Source organism: Homalodisca vitripennis, chromosome X (assembly GCF_021130785.1).
Source record: "Homalodisca vitripennis isolate AUS2020 chromosome X, UT_GWSS_2.1, whole genome shotgun sequence".
Lineage (NCBI taxonomy): Eukaryota > Metazoa > Arthropoda > Insecta > Hemiptera > Cicadellidae > Homalodisca > Homalodisca vitripennis.
In genome coordinates, this window is record NC_060215.1 from 24,428,832 (window position 1) to 24,450,783 (window position 21,952).

The 21,952-nt window shown below is 33.7% G+C and overlaps 1 protein-coding gene across 1 annotated transcript; it reads left to right on the forward strand.

Moving 5' to 3' along the window:
• Positions 1-3,478: 3,478 nt before the first annotated feature.
• LOC124368798 (protein seele) lies at positions 3,479-19,392 on the forward strand. The gene is made up of 4 exons (XM_046826179.1): positions 3,479-3,797; positions 6,955-7,070; positions 10,511-10,714; positions 16,644-19,392. Exons 1-4 carry the CDS (start codon positions 3,704-3,706, stop codon positions 16,800-16,802), a joined length of 573 nt encoding a protein of 190 aa, XP_046682135.1. The 5' UTR covers positions 3,479-3,703; the 3' UTR covers positions 16,803-19,392.
• The last annotated feature ends 2,560 nt before the right edge of the window (positions 19,393-21,952 follow it).

The window sequence follows — 21,952 nt, forward strand, 5'->3', positions numbered from 1 at the left end:
ATGTTTTAAACTTTTGATACAGAGTATAAGTGATTTAATAACTCGTTATTTTGTATTTGGACATTATAGAATCTCGAGATGAGCGGGACTTGGATTAATTTGTAACATTTTAACACCTGACGGCCACAATCTGGGATTTACTGTATTGCACAATATCTAATTCACCAAACTTCCAACCCACATTTTGGAAATAGGAACAAATACTACTTAAAACCATAGAGGCCAAGTCAAGTTATCAAGTAGTGTAATGAACGCCCCTTAATTTAACACCACATAATTTAATTTAAATTTCATAAATATGTAAATTAAGGGAATACTTATTTGTAGTATTGTTATTTTACATATCTCATTATATATATAGCACTCGAATAGAGTTTTAGGCAGCAAACTATTTTCTGAAACTTTCTTAGTGATTTTGACCTAACATTGATGTATAAAAAAAATCTTGATTAGACCAAAATAGATTAACTTCAAAAGCTGCAGAGGCTTGCTGTATCAGGCAATATCTTATTCTCTTCGCGTAATCAGTGAATTAAACAGGGTTAAGTAAGTGTTGGGATACCAACGTCAATCCTATCATTATTTTTCCACAATGTTTACTGATTACCCTTATTCAATTTAATTTCTATTTATATCGCTAACAATGTGAAAAAGCCACGATATTCTTTGAAACCATGATATAATTAGAAATCGTTCAGTTGATTATAATAAGTAACTGGAATATAGATTACACCAAAAACCTAGAAGCTCATTATAAAATATTGTTTAAATCTCTTTCAAAAACCACAAATAATCTAGAAAGCTCTTTATGAACATTTAAATTACACTAACGAATGCTTGACAATTATTATAGGTAGTAAATAAGTGTCAATTTCACCACATCCAGTGCATAGTATATACCCAAGGTGTTTTCTACAAAAATGCCAACGCTGGAAAAGGAAAACAACCGGGGTAAAATGGTGGATTTTAGTTCTGCATGCGGTTGTAACGGTTGTTGGGAGGGGAATACTCTCTGTTGTGAAAACATTAGGCGAATCACCACTGGCGAAATCAGTTATTTCGCACAATGCTAGATTTCACATTTTCCAAATGGTGGTACGGTGGAAGTGAATGATTCACTTTTCTCAAAATTTAGTTGTTACTTATAATTTCTTTAAATTTATGACAACCCCTAACTTGTAATTAATGTTTTATATTGACAAGATTACCAGGTAAAAAATCGCTAAATCGAAAAAGGACATGCGTGAAATCGCCAGCAAAGTAAATAATTGTGATAATATAAAGATGGATTGTATTTTATGACTTACCAGTGGCCTGTGAGTTTTATTTAGATTTACAGTCTAAATCTATTGAAACTATAAAAATTTTTAATAGTGATATGTGTTGCAATAACAGAAACACGACTTACTCGTGACTGGTATCTGCCCTTTTCTTAAGGTGTTAAATCTTAAACTGTAACATTCAATATGCGAAAACGTAAGCAATTGAAACACGTGGCAATGAACTCTAGTGGCGTAGCCAGCTAAAATATTGAGGGGGGGATGAAATAGCCAAGTGTGAAAGGACTAACCCACGTAAACATTAGAGAATTGAAATTTTAGATTAATTTTCTTTAATAACATTATCCAGCTAGAATAGATCACAATACGGACAAAGATTGGAAGGGGAAACGACCAACTTGTCAATATTTTTAAGATTTGTGTTCTTATTAGTTAAAAATGTTGTTTGCGAATATTAAAATAGCTAAAAAGAACTCAAGCAAAATCAATGTTTAAAGGAAATATTTTGTGTTTTCTAATTTAAAGTAATACAATTGGCCTTAATTTAAATGAATAAGACTGTGCTGTTTATTGCTTTTAGCATTAGTATCGATCAAATGAGGAAGTTAGAATCAAAGTGCACATGTTTCAGAAAATTCGAAATTTAGATAGCAGTGTATCTTTTTCGCCTCGTTGCCCTGCACATTGCTATGCTTTAGGTTTGTTATGTAAAAAATATGTAAAAAATCATGTTCCTATGTAATTTAATGTTGAAAAAGTTAGGTTGGCAACACAACTCACATGTTCCACTGGAACTTGTGAGTTTTGACAGACTATGAAATCAGCCAAGTCACGTGACTCCTATCGACCAATAAAAACAGAGTTGTGAAGCAAAATAAGAGGTTGCCAACTGTATAAGATATTTAATAATTTGTAGGATATTAGAATGTATTTAATAGTTGTTATATACTACAGAAATAGTCGATATAAAGACACAATTAATCAATGCAAGCCAATTCTTGGGACTTTATGACCAGTTAGCATGAGTATATAGCTTATGGCAATGTGGAAGGCCAAGTTTTTCTATTAAACACACATAATTAGCTACCACACCAAAAACACAATGTTTACCTGTATCTTTTTACTTTAATGAGTTTATCTTTGAACACCCTAGAACCAAAGTCAAGATTATTTACTGGGAATTCGTTTCCATTAAAAAGTAAAAATAGTTCTAGCTATTTTGTGTTACTGGTTATGGTAAAATAAATATCTGGCTCCTCAAACTTTAAACGATTACCGTAGCATTTTGATATTTTTAAATCATGTTCCATTTTCAAATGAATATTATTAAGTTGATCTCTTTTTAATACAAAACCCTGCAGAGTCTGATATCCTGCGTGTAATGCGTAACACTTAGTCTCTTAGTGTCATGATGATTTCTTATGTAGTTCAATCGCTCACTTTTGATTTTATATATCAAACACACAATGTATGTGTGCTGAAGAAGTTTTTTGACGTATGAATGAGTGAGAAAACCTCTGAACTATCGCTAATCTATAGCACGTAAATTGTAACATTGTATAGTTGTACAATGTATCTGTACAGTGTATCTATAGTCTTGAAGAATTGTCAAGCAACATTAAATACAAATCTGTATATTTTAAATCTTGTACTTATCCTTGTATGTGTTGCATTCTAGGCATTTTGATAATCATTCTGTTCTTAATGATCACGAATAAAGACTTTAGTCAGACGTTTACTGATAGCGAATGAATTGTATATCAACTATAAAACCAATAAGAGTTGTCCGAGTTAACCGGTGAATGGCTCCAATTTGTAACACTCTACATGTGTGTATATATACAAATATTTCTTGGCTCTCACCTAGTTCTAATTTTATTCGAACCTCCTTTTATCCTTAATACAGCGAGTAAAACTTCTATTATACATAGCCATTTGAAATATATTCTAATATTCTTCAACATTTACTTATGACGACGGTGTCGTAGGACACATGAAAGCAATATCGATGACGAACTAAGTGTAATAAAATAATAACATATCTTCACCTAAATTATCATGTCGATTTCTGATTAACAATATAAGAGTGTAGTAGTGAATAGTTGAGGTACAACATTTTAATACATATAGATTGTATGAACAGTAATTTTTCAATTCGATCCAACCACATCACCACACGTCAGTGTTGGAAAAACCAGCTGTGGTATAACGTCTCTTGTACAAACTTAACATAAACAATCGGGAAACGTCAATCAGGTTCTAAGGCAGGCGATATCTTGAGTAGCTATATATTTAATGAGATAATATAAAATGAGATTAGTCTCAAGTAAACGCCACGTAAGTTGATCTTTTTTGTGCAGTGAAATTTTAACTAAAACAAAGTTCTTTCTTTATTTATTGTGAAAGCTGCCGCGTGTCACAATATGCATAGGTTAATTTGTTTTGTGTTAGTTTTCTCTTTTCCATTTGAAACAGTAGTTAGCAAAAGATTTGATCTCAAACAGATGAAATGTTTGGGTAAGTAAAGAAATGAATGGAGTCAACACTAGAAGTGGCGATGCTAAGCATTATATGACTTTCACATATAACACTTGGAAGCTGTTTTGGTTTTACAGGCATTGGCAATAAATAGTATTTATACATGCCCACATTTCTTTAATAGCCTATACATATTTATAACGAGTAAATTTTGATGTTGAGACAAAAACATTAAGGTTATATCCAATTTTGGTTTAACTTTAAATATAAATTTTGGTGCCAAATAAGTGAAATTTTAAAATTAACCTAAACATTACTAACCCACTGAGATAAATATAAAGAGTTGTACATCCAAAAATTAATTATATATTTGAAAGTTAACCTAAAATTATAATTTATAAGTGTGTAGGCCTAGTGCTGAAAAAACAGGCAATTTGAAGAAATAAAAGAAAAATGCCAGAAGTAAGTTTGAAAAAAGCTATTAAAAATTATGAAAGCTACCGAAACGCTGTATAGTTTGCCATTAATATATTGTGTTGAAAGAAAGATAACTATACGATTTCATGTTATTTGCTCCAGTAATTTCTGATTTTGTATCAAATATAGATCTAATGAAGTTTAATAGAATCAAATTATGAATAAACAAACAAAAGTGTAAGAACATTGAACAGTTTATTACAAGTAATTAAAAAGCTAGGCGAAGTAAAATATCAGTTGGGTATGAACCTTGAAAATGGTTGAAAATAGGCTAGGGAGACTATATGATAACTGACCAACTGTATGGCCACATTGGACACTATCTGATGGTGGTAGCTTGATTATTAAAGAAATCTATTTTTTATATGTATTTTGTACGCACAAAGTAAACAATAATAACAAGATTGTTTTAAAAATAATGTATGCTATTGTTCACCTACATTTTTTAAGATGCTTGGAACTTTATTTATTCTTGATATATTTCTTAATCCTTAAAATGCAGATATTTTAAACAAAAACAATTCTGTAATTCATGATTTGGATCATCTTTATATATAAAAATCATGATCATGTTTGCTTTTAAAAGTATTTAGTAAATAAAATCTGACCATTTAACAAAAAATTGACATTAGAAGTTTTTCCCGTATGAAGGGAAAATATTTTTAAACGCTACATTTTATCATCAATTTTTATACCTCTTTAGAGTTTGTATAAAAAGTGAAACCTGTGACCTTTCCCATTCCATTAAATATTACAATTTTAAAATGTTCAAAAACGTGTCAGTTTTGAACCTAATATTTATCAAGGGGGATCTCAAAACTGAACATTTCTGTACACCAAGTTATCTTTGGCATCTTAAAAAAATTCAAGTAAAGATCAATGTCAATAAACAGTTACCAAGAACAAAGAAACTTAGGCCTAATAAAATATTATTTTTGTGTTGTATATAAAAAACAAACAATAGGTTTATTAAATGATGTATTATAGCCTTCTATTAAAATGATTCTTCAAAAGACGTTTCAAAATTTAAGTGTCATTTACTTACCATAGGTGTAGTATGGAGTTTTAGTATATTAAGAATCAGCTGTTGAGTATGTTGTAGTTTGTAGAACATTGTTCTGTATGTTCTTTTCAAATTTTGAATATTTAACTTAGGCTTAATAAGATAGTAACTAAAATAAGATACGAACTAACTCAACTCATTAATTCATATATGTTGCATTCTAACTATATTTTACTACGTAACTAATTTGTATTGGTGCTACAATCTAAATATGTTCCGGATACGGTAAGATTTATGAATCAGTGAGAGTCAAATTTTTATATAAACTTGCTATGACAGTTTCGGTTTGGCACAAAACATCTTCAGGCTTGAGAATCTTAAGCACGGTTAAAATAGTAAATGTAATAGTAGTACAGCTGTACGGGTTGTGTTTTTTGCCAAACCGAAACTGTTATAGCAAGTTTATATAAAAATTCGACTCTCACTGAAATAAAAAACCCAGATAAATATTTACTATAACACACCTTAGCATAGGGTTCCCTTATAATTGGGCTTTATGCCTGTAAGGGCTACCTTTTGCGGGAATTTACATATTTATAGTATATATTTTAGTAGTAATTATTGTTAGTTGTAAGTAATTATTGTTTATTTATGAACTGTTTTAATCATGTGTTATTTGTTTCATTTCATTTGAAATTGAGTTTGTATATTCCTGCAATAAAGAGAGTTTTCTATTCTATTCTATAACATAAATCTTAACATACTATTACATAAATTAATAAAAATTGAATTTAAAAGAAAACTATTCCATATTTATTGACTTTATTTATGTTATTTTTTAGAATCAAATTTTCTACAAATTTTATTGAAAATTTTTCTTTGTTATAGGCAATGTAATGGAGTTATTGTAGTCCAAACGCAAAAAATTGTGTTTTTGACCCAAACTTTTTTTGCTTTACCCTGATTTTCTGCTCAACTATTAGGAGTTCTGGGACAAGTGTTATACAATTTGTCAGCGTATTTTACATAAATGTTATGTAATTAACACCCTAAAAACTTCTGTATGAGTTTCACTGAAGAAGCTGAATTTCAGGTGAAGTCTTTGACGTTGTATAACCTGCCAACGTTAAACAAGTAATGCCTATCAAAAGACAAATGACTGCTAGTCCAGACTTAATCCTGGAACAAAACATGAGTAAATTGTATAAGACTTTTAAAACTAATTACACCATATCATTCTGTGTAAATGTGTGTGAAAGTGTCTAATGAGTGTGTAAAAATTATACATTAAACATCTGAGTTCTACATTCCATGAAAATTGTACTTTAATGATATCAATTAATTTATGTCACTGTAGGTCAAATTAGGTATGACAGCCAAGTGTATCTATCCATGTGATTTTAAACTAAAAAGAGTTGTCTGCGACCTGCAGAGACATTTTTGGGTTTAAGTAAAATTACCCATCGGGGTGCGCAAAAGGCCCTTGAGGCTTAAGTGCATGGCAGTAGGCCGCCCCAAGGAAAAAAAAAAAAAAAAATTACCCAGATTTTTCTGAAATGTAATTTTTCGTGTAGTTGAACCGAGACTAGATTATACAGGATACTGTGCAAAGTGACACATTGCCCTAAGATTTTTTCTTTAGCTAAGTTTAAAAGGATAATATTGTTAGGGACATACATAGTAACATGGGTTAACTAAACACATTATTTTTTACAGTTTGTCAAAGAGTGGTTGAAGAAATTGAAAAAGAAATAGACAAAATTGATCCAAGTAGAAAAGTTGATGTCGGCAGTTACAGACTTGATAATCAGGGCGAGGTAAAAAAATCGGTGGTAAGTATATTGTAATGTATGGTATCTAATTTGTAAAGTATAATATTTATAATTTTATCAAAGGCCAGTTTTTAAAACACGCATTGAAACCCAAAAGAATATGGTGAACCAAAATGTATCAATTTCTGATAAGAAATTAGTCATGTCAGAAAGTTCAAGCACCACTTGGCTTGGCGTACTGTGTCCATTACAAAAGGGTCCAAAAACGCTCTTCCGAGATAAATTTCTCCATGGTAAGAAACGATAAACACTTTTTAAACAATAAAGTCACTGTTTTAACACCTAACAATTTTATCTTAAAATCTTAGGAAGGGCCCATCCTTATGGGCACGTGGAACGCATCCCATTCGGAGAGGGGTGTAGGGGGCCTCCAGTAGAAAATCTTTGAATCTTAAAAATCAATAACTGAATTTAAAAAAAGTTAAAAAAAACAAACATCTTTAGAAGTTTAAACTTGTAATCTAGCAGTTGAGTACAGATATAGAACATTTCCTAAGAGATGGATCTCTGAAAAACTTAAATATTAAAAACTTATTTAAGTAGTATTTACCATGTAATTACCTGAAAATCAGTCTAAACAGTTTTATTACAATGCTGATGGTCTTGTCTAGTGGGCACACCATTATCGCAAGATAACCTTGGCAAGCAACAACTATCATGGATGCTCTTTGGATAGATGACTCCTGAAAGATGATGCCCTTGCAAACAACTCACCTACCTGATTTAGTGGTTCAGAAGTCATTGTAAGCTTTTGGTTCTTCTAAATCAACCAAACAAAATGGATATAGCTCTGGGGCGTGAATAACTGTCCATTTATTGGTGGCCTCTCACCAATAAAAGCCATAGATACTATTTTCTTAAAGTATTAGTTTTATTTCAATATATTTGAATGAAGAATGTAAAAACCCTTATCATGATGAGTTCTTTCTTGATACATAAAGCATCACTTAGAGCAGGTGAACTCTGTTATCGATCAATAATATTCTAAATCATTACTCTCAATTGAAGCCGAGGCTGACACAAGCTGTATTTCTGGAATACACATTAAACAACTACTTGAAAAGTACAGGGAGCGGCAAAATGATCTGACGGTTTTATAATGTAAACAACTCAAACGTTTAAAGTGGTACAAAGTGTTTTATTGCAGATTTCAGATTGGTATTTATGAACATTTATAAAAATAACCAAAAAAGGGCGAGTTGATCCGTTTAAGATTTGAATATAACGTCTTTCAAATGATGTCCGTCTTTGGCGATGCATTCTTCCAATCTTGCACTGAAATTGTCAAACACTTTCCCTAACATTTCAGGAGAGAGGTTGGCTATTTCTTGGCGTATGGTTTCCGTCAGTTCATCCAATGTGCGGGGTTTCTTTGTGTATACTGTAGATTTCAGCAGTCCCCACAAGAAGAAGTCACAGATGCTGAGATCCGGGGAGCGAGTTGGCCACGCAATGTCCCCGAAACGCGAGATGACTCGGCCACGAAACTTGCTTCTTAAGAAGTTTATTACCACATTGGCTGTGTGGGCAGTTGCCCCATCCTGCTGGAACCAAATTCTGTGGCGGTTGAAGCGATTTATGCCGATATATTTCGGGGATCAGGAAGTTTTTCAACATAGTCAGGTATCGTTGTGAATTGACGGTTACAGTTAGACCGTTCTCTTAAAAAAAGTATGGGCCTATAACACATTTTCTTGTTACGCCACACCACACAGTGACCTTGGGACTGTGAAGAGGTCGTTCATGCAGTTCTTCTGGATTGTTTTCTGACCAATATCGGAAATTCTGTTTATTAACATAACCATTCAAATGAAAATGAATGGTTCGTCGCTCATAATGAGAATTTTTTCATCTGTAAGCAAATCAATCATTTGCTCTGAAAATTCAATGCGTTTTGCATAATCACTGGGCTTCAACTGTTTGCACGATAGCCATTTTGTACGGATGAAAGTGCAGGTCGTACCTTAATATTCTTCTTACCGAGCGGTCAGACATCTGCAGAGCTGCTGCTTGTTTACGTGCAGGCCGCCGAGGACTGGCTTCCACAGCTCCTCTCACTCTCTCGACGTTCTCTGGCGTCCGGGCTGACCTTGGACGGCCTGTTGATTTTCGTTTTAAAGCTGAACCGGTAGCTCTAAAGTTACCCACCACAGCAAAATGGTGTTTCGAGTTGGCATTTTCCCTCTTGGAGCCACATTAAAAACGTCTGCGGAACTGCCGCGGAACAGCAACAACACTATCGCCACTTTTAAAAAATGCTTCCACAACGAACGCACGGTGCTCAGCCGTCCACCGCTCCATGGCTACTAAAAATATCCGCATGTAGGCTCTGCCACGCAACTATCCCCACCGCCCCCCCACCACACACTCGCTTGACAGCGCGGCATCGAAAACCGTCAGATCATTTTGCCGCTCCCTGTATATTAGTTTTACTTATGTAATTATTGTGCTTTATGATAAACACCACCTTATCACAAATCGGTTTAAACAGAATTGTATCACAAATTAAATTATTTGATTAAATGGATTTTATTGAAAATTTTAATATTTATATTTGGCATTATTATATAAACTAATGTAGCTTTTCCATGTTAAATTGATAAGACATTGTATGGCAAAACAGAGTACTATAGATTCACACAGAAGTATAGGTTCCGATCCTAAAAACATTGTGTTTATACCTTTTGTAACATATAATGATGGCAAATGTTCGAATGCCTGTTATCCTCTCAAACATTCCATTGTCAGTAACAAATTTTAAACAAGAGTACTATAATTTGGGATGAAACCAAGAATACTGCGTTTTAAAGCCTGTTTTAATACTTAAAACAGTATGACATAGCCAAAATGAAATATGAGAGCAAATATTTGATTTTTTTCAAAGAGTTTTTTAGCTGCATTACAGCATTTTTTAATTCGTATTCTATTTTACCCCGTCGCTGGGACAGACTGGAGTTTTGCCAGAATGAAGAAATTATATATTTTTTAAGAGACAGCTTGATTTAAGTCGAAACTATATTATTATTATGTGGTTAAATATATAAAGAATATTAGTTTACAAAATATTACTTGTTTTTAGAATAGTAGGAAGTCAAAGATGAGGTAGCTTGGCCTAGTTCTATAAATAGCTGTGGCACATGTACTTATATGTGTATAAACTGTCATTTGTTACAACTACTATTTTAATATTTAAGATGAATTCACCTCAGCAAATAGTTATTCCAAATATACCATCGTTTTCTTGAAACACTGGACATTCTTTTTAAACCAGAAGAAACTGGTGCTGTTCTTAAGAGTTTGGAGAAGGAAATTAATAAACATTTTCAAATAAATTATTCTAGAAGCTATTTTACTTCTTAATTGTCTACATTTAGAAGACTGATTCTTTACTGTGGTTTCTATTGCATATGTCCTTGACTATGTTGTGTTTGTCGTTACAGGTAGAACTGAGGAGGTCAGAAGTGTTTCTTACAGATGTGATAGAAAAGACGTGTGAAAAAATGGACGACTATGTCCGAGCCACCTACAAGTCCAACGGTCAGCTCACTGTTATCAAGCTGGTATCCGATGATGGAAAGATGAATCCAGATTTGGGAGAAGTTGACATTGTTACTGATGGTGATATTGAATCACTGAAATTTTATGTAAGTTTTTAAAACTGCAATGAATATTGTGGAAGCTAGCACAATAACATAACTATAAAACTGTTGTTTTAGGGTAATTTAAATCAGTGACAATGTGTGTATAGTTCCTCAAAAGTCCAGTACTTAATTATCTTAATTTGCTAGTTATATAACGAATTAGGTATATCCACATGTGTACTTTTATTTGCTGTATGCATATTTTACCACAAAAAATGCATCCCTCAAAGTTTGCTCTAAATTAGTTCAAATAACAATCACTATAGTGCATGGCACAGCAGTAAAAATTCACCAATCTTTGAACGTTATGGGATTTCTGCTTACAATTTATTTATTTTGTATATTTACAGTAGTGGTATACATTATTGGAAATTGTATACACAGAGGTCGGCTGAAGTCCAAAACATCAGAAATCAGAAACTCTTTATTACAAAATTTCTTAGAGAAATGTATAGCGTCAGTTTACAGTGGATACAATTCAAATTGTATACAAAAATAATGTAAATCTTGAATGTCTTTCCAGTGCACATATTCATCTAGGGTGTAGAAGGGTCTTGATGTCAGCCAGTCATTCAGCGATGCCTTCAGCTTCATTCCTTTAAGAGCTTTTAGTTCTTGTGGTAATATGTTGTACAGCTTCTTGCCAGCATATGACGGTTTTCTTTCATACAGTGTAAGATGGTGGGCTGGTAGTGGGTAGTTTGCAGGATGTCGGGTGTAGTAGTCGTGGTGGTCAGCAGCTCCACCTCTACAAACTGCCAGTCACCTAAAAAGAAATGAATTTTCAGCCAAAAATACCTGGATAATGTATTGGGATGTGTTTGGTAGCATGATTAAGTTCCTGATTCCCAATCCAACAGAAATAGTAGGTGGTGTGCAACTCCCTCGTAGAAAGTGGACTTTGAAATATGAATAGATTTTGCACTGATATTGGTAGGCGTGGTTCTTGGAAGTTTAGGTGGGTCAGGCTCCTATGAATCCTAAGACTGTAGAACTGAAACCCAGACAATGCGTCATATAGTTAGACTGTCCTTTGTGCACTTTTTCTGGGGGACTAGGCTATCTTCATAGGCCGAGGAAGTAGCATTACAATGGATAAAAGGATTGGATTTGGATTTAGGAAGATAGAAATATCTGTAACCTGTGATATATATGAGGTTGAGTGGTAGAGAGGGTTTGATAGCACTAACTCCGCCTCTTTAATAAAGGCATTTTTCATTTCATTTCACTTTTCATTTCTTTCAGGTATAAGGTAGAATAAAACAATTATTGCAAATCCAATAGGATAACCAAATTAGATGTTTTCCAATGTTATATGTTACAACAGAAATATATTTTGGTAACTATTATTGTAACACAATGATAACAAAAGTCTATAATTCTGTTATTTTTGTACATTATCTATTGTAAATAATGAACTCTAAATAAAAAAAAAATAAAAAGCCACAAGCTTTCTCAAAAAGAGGTGAAGCTTGTCATATATCTTTTAGATTTCAAGGTAGACTTTAGTTGGTAAGTTCACTTGAAAGAAATTTGAATGTAACACTTTGAAATATCTGTACATTGGTTACAATAGAAATTGGTCTAAAATGACTATTAACTACTGTAATGGATAGAGTGAAAACTGTATCTACTATTACATGTGTCACAGTAGACAGTCTAAGAACTGTTGCAGTTATAGGAGCAGAACTCTTAACACTCCAGTAGTCGCGCGGAGCACAGTTGTGCTCCAGGTATTTTGTTTTTGGTGTCGGTGACAGTTGGTAGCGCCGGTGACCTTGAGCGGTCATCTGCCTGTCACCCCACTCACCCTCTGTCGACCAGTGTGTTTGTAGTCGTCTGTCAGCGTGCATCGCAGTTTTGTGAATTATTTACTTAAGCGCTACGCTCTTGGAGCACAACTGTGCTCCGCGCGAGTACTCTTGTTACTGTTTTTTCTTAGCTTATCGGTTGTATATGTTTTTTATTTTATTAGTTTTCTGCTTCTTTTATTAATTTTTATGATGAAATAAATGATTGTTCAATAAAAAGTACAATGGACCGTCGTGATCGTGTTGACCCACTTGACCGTGAACAGTTGCGTCGTTGGTTGGCTGAAACTGAAGAGGACAATGAAAGTGTTTTTGGAGTTGAAGATGTAGACGAACAAGAAGTCGATCACGTTGAGGCTCAAGATGATGTCGGATCCGAAGAATCAGATGGAGGTGAAGAGACAGACGTTGACTCTTCAAACGAAAGCAGTGACCATGAAATTGACTTTGAAGACGGTGCTCCTTTTGTCAACCCTGAGTTTTACATAGGAAAAGACAAGAATACAAGATGGTACCTTGATCCTCAAGTTCCTCGTGCGACCCCGAACACCTAGACACAATATCATTCCTGTATTTCACCGTCCAGGACCACAAGGTAATGCCAGAAATGCCAATACCCCTGCTATGGCCTTTGAATGTTTCATTGATGACAATATGGTCACACGAATTGTTGAATACACAAACATATACATAAGTAAGGTAAGGGCTAATTTTCAAAGAGATAGAGATGCGAGACCTACTGATGCACGTGAAATAAAAGCTCTAATAGGAATATTGTACCTAGCAGGTGCACTGAAAGCAGGAAGAAGAAATGTCACTGACATGTGGGACAACACTACAGGTACTGGAGTTGAAGCAATCTACCTGACCATGAGTTTGAATAGGTTTAGATTTCTTCTACGATGCCTACGTTTTTGACAATATTCATAGTAGAGATGTGAGACAATCTGTAGATAAGCTAGCAGCCTTCAGGGAAATTTTTGATAAGTTCGTATCAAATTGTAAGAGCTCATACAAACCCACAGATTATTTGACAATTGATGAACAGCTGGTAGGTTACAGAGGAAACTGCCAATTTAGGGTTTACATGCCAAGCAAGCCTGCTAAGTATGGCATAAAGATTTTTGCTCTTGTTTCTACGACTAATTTTTTTGCAACCAATCTTGAAATTTATGTAGGCACTCAGCCAGCTGGACCATTCCATAGGAGCAACAACACTCAAGAGTTAGTTATGCGACTAGTTGAGCCTATAGCGGGATCGAACAGAAACATCACGTGTGATAACTGGTTCGCATCCGTGCCTCTAGCCAAACGACTCCGCGAAGAAAAAAAGCTAACTCTTATTGCCACTCTCCGTAAAAACAAACGTGAGGTACCACCAAACTTTCTACCTGATTCAAACAGAGAAGTAAAGAGTAGCATCTTTGGATTTCAAAAAGACTGCACTCTAGTATCTTATGTACCCAAAAAGAATAAAGCGGTTTTGATGATTTCCACCATGCATGACGACGCAAGCATCGACCCTGAAACAGGAGATGAAAGGAAGCCCATGATAATAACATCATACAATGACACTAAGTATGGCGTTGACATTCTTAATAAAATGTGTCGTCAGTATGATGCAGCAAGAAACTCAAAAAGGTGGCCTCTGACTCTTTTTTTTCACCTGCTAAATGTGGGAGGTGTGAACGCTATGACAATATACAAGGCAAATCAAAATCTTGACTTCATAAATAGGCTGGATTTTTTGAAAAAGCTTTCTTTTGAGTTGATGAAACCCCACATGGAACACCGCATGACCCTAGAAATGATACCAAAGCAGATCAAAACTAGAGGCAATCTGTTGCTGCACCCTGATGAAGCGAGACCGGTCCGACCGCAACCTCAGCCCCCCAGAGCTGCTACAACTGGAAGGTGCTACCTGTGTGGCAGAGCAAGGAACAAGACAACCAGGAAATCATGTTCAAAGTGCTATAAATGGGTCTGTGTTGATCATTTACAAAGTGTCTGTGTTGATTGTCTAGAATAAAGACGTAGTCTAGAGGCAAGCTTCCAAAGTTGATTGTAATAATAACTTTTTTTTGTAAAACACACTTTTTTATCCTAAACCTGTAAAATACACTTTAATTTATATCTGAGCAATTGTACAGACGTTTCTTTTACCCAACATGTCATATTAATGCTGATTTATATGGTTATAATGCAGAATATCATTAGAGGTCAATGGAGCACAATCGTGCTCCGCGCGATCACTCACGTTACTGTGAACCGCGCGAGCACCGGAGTGTTAACCAGATTATATCCAGAGATTGGCCAAAATTAGTTACGATAAGGTTGCCCCCACTTTATTTTTCCATCCCTGCATATGGATTTCCTTGGCTCGCGTCATATCTACCTGTCAACTATATTGCTTAATACCGAAGTCAATATTTGTTAGGACATTTTTATAATATTGCAAACCATTGTGGTATTTCTAAAACATATTTTAATCACATATCTTAAAAACTATTTTCATTAAATGTTATGGTTTTAGTTGATAACATATGTTAATGTATTATTTAAGCCTTTCAATGCAATGGTCTGTTATATTGGACTGCTTGATTTTTTTTTTCATTTCCGTCTATCCAAATGCTTGGAAATACTTGAAACAACTCTTTATAAACTGCGCTATATGAGAAAAATATTTTGTTAACTGTTGTATTGTGTATGTTTTCTAGTGAAAATATTTGCATTTCTTACATACAAAGTGTTTAAAAAAAAATATCTGACGTCAGTTAGGAAATAGGTTATTTTATTCATCAACATGTTTTAACAATTGATCTCCTTCAAAATAGTTTCTAGTGCTCCTGCCACTTCTGGAAACAAGTATTGAAGGCCTTTTTCTGAATGGACTTCAATTGAACCGTCACGTTTTTATTACTGTTATTTTGGTGTCAAATCGGGACCCTTTAAGGAGCATCTTCAATTGAGGGAACAACCAGATGTCATATAAGGGTATCGGGAGCCATATTAAAACTTCCACTCCAATATGGAAGACCTGTTAAATTTTGTTTATGGTTTCAACTTGGGAATAGCCAGTTTTTTACAAAATCTGATGCAATATCGCTGTTCACTTTCCTTTGTACTGCATAAAACAAAGTTGTAATAAGAATACAATACTGGGTTTGACGTTGAACAACAAATACATATTGAGCCAACCGACATGATTGATGTCATGTGACGGGCCAGTGCGTAACTCACTTCACTCATTTCCCTGTGTAATAGAAAATAAGCTCAGATAATGTTTGTACACACCTTCTATTGCTGGTAACATATACACCTGTGCATATATCTGATTTTAATTTAATCTTTCACATTAATAATTATTACAATACTATTCACATTCCCTAAACTGTAATTTTAAAATATATTAATCACTCATCAGCGAAACAGTAGGTTAAAAATTTAAGATTTTAGAGGGAAGGGCAAACACGGAGCGACGCGTTACGTTCGAGTACCGGCGATCAACTCACTCCACGCACATACCTTTTCACTACAAATTTTTGTTAAAATGGCGGACTAGACTCTGTACGGTGCTGCTCCCAAACGATTTACTTGGGCGTAACAGAGTCTAGAAACGACACAACTTGGCCAGACACAGGCTGGAGTCAGCAGAATCAGCAAATTCCTCAGCCAGCTGCAGCTAAAGCAGCCACGGGTATCGGGCTACTTCCGCTTAACAACTCAGTTGAGATCAACTAGAATATTCCGAGCAACTATTACTTGGACTTATATCTTACTAAATAAATATATAATAATCACTGTTCCTTATTTCCTTTTAATAATTTAGGTGACGGTAGATATTTTGTAAGTAATAGTACTTACATTTTACTGTTAGGAACAATGAAGAATCGTTGGTTGGTAATACTACAATATAAATACTGTAGTACTTCACTGGTCAATAATAATATTCACCTCGCAGTATCAATTGGTTAGGGGCTTTCTTAATGGGCCGTCACATATAAGTACATATAGTTAGCCCAATCTCTCCTTGCGAAAACTCAGTACAGTCTCTCCCTCTCCGAGTCTCTCACAATTAATTTAAATAAATTATTTTTATCAATAACATTTACTGTTTTCAGTGTGAAAGCATCCTAGAGGAATATGAAGATGTAGCCATGAAGCTGTTCAGAAGTGGCGTGGACAACATTGACATTCGCCTTTGTTCAGACTCCGCACATTTTTGTAATCAGTCTCTCGATGATGAATATAATTTTGAAGAAGAAAAAGATGAATTGTAGCATTAATTTCATATAGTGTTTTACATTTTTAAAGAAATTTAGTTTAAATTATTTTGAAATGGGGCGTTTATTATTTTGATTTAGAATATGGTATTCTTAGTACAAAATTGAACATTTTGGCATGTTAAGTTAAGATAGTTTATATAAATATTTTTATAAGGAAAATTAAGGTTGTATTCTGATTACCAACATCAAGTATTATATATAATCATGTACAATCAGTGCATAACAAATTAATGAATGTTTTGAATTTTATGGTAAACATTACTGTGTGGGTAATAAATATGTTTGTTCACGTAGGGTTGCCATATCTCCAGGTTTTTTCGGAGATTACAAAAGAGTAAAAAATATAGCTCCGGAATTTTATGCAAAACAACTAAAAATCTACTCTTCCTTAATGTTTCAATAAAAATATGTTATGTAACGTAAATTTTGTGTTTGAAATCATTTTGGAGAATGAACAGTATTTATGTTTGCAGCTTTATTACAACATGATTACCGAACCCAAACCCTATACACTCAAGTCTCATAATATTACTTTTTGGTCTTTTTTGGTAGAAGATAGGGTCCACAAACAAGTACACTTGGTACTATATTGATCATGTGCTAGCTCTAGTACTGGCTTGATTTCCACAAACGAGTCCATTCAGGTGTGATTTACCCTTAGCACTCGGAAGGAAATAACAGATATTGGCCATGAGGTCGGATTGGCCATGCAAGTGACCCCCCTCATCGTAGCTGAGCAGGTAGGGCCATGAGTGAGGTCAGCCCGTGTTGTGACGTGCTACAGCAAGAATGGCCACACTCAAAACCCACTATACTACATCACTATTATTTTGAGTACGAAAAAAATTCTTTGCCTTCTAGGATTGACAAGTGTTGCTTTTCATCAGGAACTCTGGCAACCATGAAAATCTAGTACACATTATTTCTGATTTCTTTAGTTCTGTTCTGACGCCTTTTGTAGTACCACATACTTCTACTACTAGTAACATACCAGTTGAGTTTATTATTTTACAAATGTTATTGTAATACTGAATATGATATAATGGTGTAGATTGTCATGACCTAGGTTTTGACGGGGCAAGACAAATTATTACAACACTAGAATTTGATGATAATGATAGTGATTTTGATGGTTTAAAGAGAACTAACGGTGAGCAAAATTATTTACTTCATTCAACTGAATTAGTTGATTACATTTTAATGCCATACTTGTATTTTTATACTTTTATTATAAAATATTGATTATTCACTCTAAGCTACACGGTGTAATTTTTAATTTCACTAAAATTGGTATTATATTGATAATTAAATCAAACTTTACATTTTACATATTAATTTATAATTTGTAAATAAAGTGGAATTGCATTATGAAACAACAATTTACTACTAGTTTATCACCCATAATCATGCTTTACAATTAAATATAAAAACTACGTTATTGTATATTAAACATTGTTTGTATAAAACTCACACAATAATTTATATCATGGCTTGTTGTTTACATCAGCGTAAGTACGTGAATCTTACCATACAACAATATTATGGACATTTGATATTGAGGTAGGTGAAGCCAATTTGAATTTACCTGGAAAAATAAGTCCGATCTGTCATCATTAAGTGGTAAGCAGAGAAATCTGACCGGATGGGAGAATGTGTAGTGAGCCTGTAGCACGGCCACCTGGTGTGGGAGAACAACACATCACACTGAATATCTGAGTGCACTATAAGACAAGACTGGGTCTTGTGCCTGGTCCGAGCGCTAAGGGTTTAATTAGGTATCCTTGAATATGTTGAACATTTTGGTACAACATTGACAGTATTTGGTTCAAAGCAAATTTTGTTACTATAGGTTTATATTGTACGCTAGTTTGACTATCATAATATATAATTATATGATAGTCATATAAATTTCATATGACTAATATAAAAAAATATTAACTAATAGCTGATTACAATAACTGATCAAACATTATTTTTAAATTTGACATCTTGTTTTTAAACCTGCTGTTTACGAGGAAATTAAGTTAATTGCTAGCAAGTGGTTGACGTTAAATATGTGATTGTTTTTAGATTTGTACTTCAATGAATTATTTTTTTAAAGGCTCATTTATATTTCTCAATAAACTCTGTAGTTTATTAAATTAAAAAGTACGCCCTTCATTGTTTTATAAGTTTAGTTTTTATTTTTTTATATAGTTTTTATTTTTCTATATAGTTTTTATTCTTTTATATCGTTTTTGAGTGATTTATGAACAATTATGTACAAATTAAAATAAATGGTATGTTTTATAAAACATTTGGGAATTATAGGCATAATATTAGTAAATGATTTAAATTTATTTATTTTTTATATTAAAATATATTCAAAGCTTTTTATAATACTTAATTTTCAAAATATTTCTAGGTCACCCTCGACCCCCTCCCCGCCTATCCAAAGTTAGTGGGTTTATCAGCTAAAATCACCTCTTTTTCCAATATTACCATATGGCAACCCTATGTTCACCATACTTTCTCTAATAAGAAAATCATGGAAGTTTAATAAAGTATAATGAAAATAATTGGCATAAACAGGCTATTGTAGATACACTTACTTAAGTGCCTTATCATTTTCTACTTGTTCTTAATTGTACCAATTTTTGTATCATGATCAAACATATGGTCTTACATGATATTTACCTTGCAATATGTAAATATCATTAAACTGGTTGCAAGTCTATCAAATCGTCGTAACCAAAGAAGTTGTTTCATCTCTTTAGACACAGATACACAGTAGACTTCAGCTGTCACTGTATTACAGCGTACTCAGTTGATCATGCACTTCGCTCTTTCTTTAAGTACCATCTCAGCCAGTGTAGTAGACTAAACTTGGCTACTAAAACTTTCCTGGCTAAAAGGATCTGATAGACTTACAACTACTGGTGGCGAGAGAAAAGAAGAGACCTGGCACGTGCCGGCGCACAGCTGTGTACTAGTGTGTTGCCGCGCGGTAATTTCAGGCGCTTCGCCCCACAGCCAACCCTGCGAATTGTTGTTTATCCTACCAATGGAGTTATTTGTTTTCTGTAATGTGGCATTCCTGCAGAGTGTGACTCATCTTAGATGCACCCATTATTTCATCTGTTAGTGTTGCATCACGTGTTCAAATTTTTTTTATCCAATTACAACTGTTTCTATTTTTTTGCGTAAGAGGTTTTTTGTATACTGTATATTGTGTTAGTCAGTAAGGTATCAATGTTAAATTTTATATACATAAAAGCACTACATTTACATTATACATATGAACATTAGTAATTGTTATCTTAACAATACAAAAATCTTCAATTTCAGCGATTCATTCCTTTAATTATTATTGTTTGTTTACAACCACTGTAGAGCCTAATTATTAGAATTTATTACAAACATAAATTTTGCTCAATTTTAATTGATCAAAACAGTACCGTCATTTAAATTATCTTATAAAACATAACAATTATGCCGCAAATCAATCAAAACAGTGAAACAACAATGGAATTACAAAACAAGGCGCGGCAACATACTAGTAGTAGCGCCTGCAATTTTCAGATAGGCCAGAATCCAGGTCTCTTCTTTTCTCTCGCCATCAGTAGTCTGTCTCTTATGGGTACACCCGGATACTCCGTCTGTAATCATAGCGTCTCACACTTTTTTGCGTGACTGATGAGAGACAGACATTTTTCAAGAATTCCACGAGCTTGTGTCCCATCTGGGATTTTCTCAACCTAATGACTTGAGGGAGTGACAGTCGTGCCCAACGAATGTCAGACAATTAATGACATACAGGGGATTTCTCTATTGACCGAGAAATATGACAATTTAGGACTTGTATAAGTATATCAGTGGTTAACTTTGTCAGTAAGTGGCGACACAGTTCCAGCACCTGTAGCTTATGCTATTTGAGGAAGGAAATCTGGCAATGCTCAGGAGGTCCTCTTGCTCACTAGAGAGGGTTATGCACATGCTATGCACTTGGCTTGCTTGGTTAACCAAGTTTGAGCAAAGGAGTAGATACTCCACCTAGTGTTTTGTCTCTTCAGACAAAGGTAGACAGCAGATTTCAGATATCACCAGTGTGTGTGTTTTTTTTTTTTTTTTTAACAAAAAGGAGAGGCCGATCCCCTTTTAAGCCTTATTCTGTCCGTCCTCATGGGCCACTGGCCTGTGCGAGGATCTTATCAAACAGAATAAGGGGGAGAGTCGATACAGAGTACTCAGTTGAAGAGTGTGCACTTCGCACTTTCTTCGAGTACCATCTCAGCCAGTGTAGGAGACTAAACTCTTCTATCCGTTGATACCCTTACCTTGCTGATAATTTAGTTCATTTTAGATTCTGGCTATGAATGTCAACTGTTGTATTTTAGGGAGAGAGAAAGACAGTTAAGTATGGTGAATATTATATACATACTTAATTATATACAAATGGAACTGCTGACCAAGTAAACACTTTAAATTTGTTTAATACAGAGATAGAAATAATATTTTATGATGGTGAATCATTTTTTTTTAAAGTAGAATTAATGTTTAATTTGATCTTTTGATGAGTTACAGAAAATATAATATTTGTCATATTAACAGTTTTCTTACATTTCCCAAATGCAGATGGTGCTCAATTTGAATTTGCAAAATGTAATGTTGCATTGATGATAGTTGTATTTTAGTGATACTTCAATGCAGTATCATCATCATAAAAAGACAATATTATAAATATTGTTTAAACTTTTCCTTACTACTAGTAAAGCTGATAGATAATGTATGAACTCAAGAACCTTATAAATATATAAAATGATTCAGATTTGTCAATACTTAATGCAGTCAGTTCATTGTAACCCTGTTATTACTGATACCAGCAGCAGTGACCAGTTTGAAAAATATTAATTGATTCAATAAATATCAGAGTTTAAAAAACATTTTAATCATTTCAACGCCACAGCCATAAATTTGTAAAGCTATTTCACAATAACTATCTTATCACATCCTATTTTGATTAATTAGGAGATCTAAAAATTGTATTCATCAAAAACCTTTTTAAACTTTATTATAAAAAAACAAATTAAATTTCATGTTTATATAATTTTATGCAGTAAAAAAGCATATTGTAATGCTACCGAAAGTAAATTTACTTGAATTCA

Excerpts from the sequence above, each read along its gene's own strand:
- LOC124368798 (XM_046826179.1), top strand. The coding sequence starts at position 3,704 with ATGCATAGGTTAATTTGTTTTGTGTTAGTTTTCTCTTTTCCATTTGAA. Across the intron at positions 3,798-6,954 it reads CAAACAGATGAAATGTTTGG|TTTGTCAAAGAGTGGTTGAA; the intron begins GTAAGTAAAGAA and ends TATTTTTTACAG. Across the intron at positions 10,715-16,643 it reads TTGAATCACTGAAATTTTAT|TGTGAAAGCATCCTAGAGGA; the intron begins GTAAGTTTTTAA and ends TACTGTTTTCAG.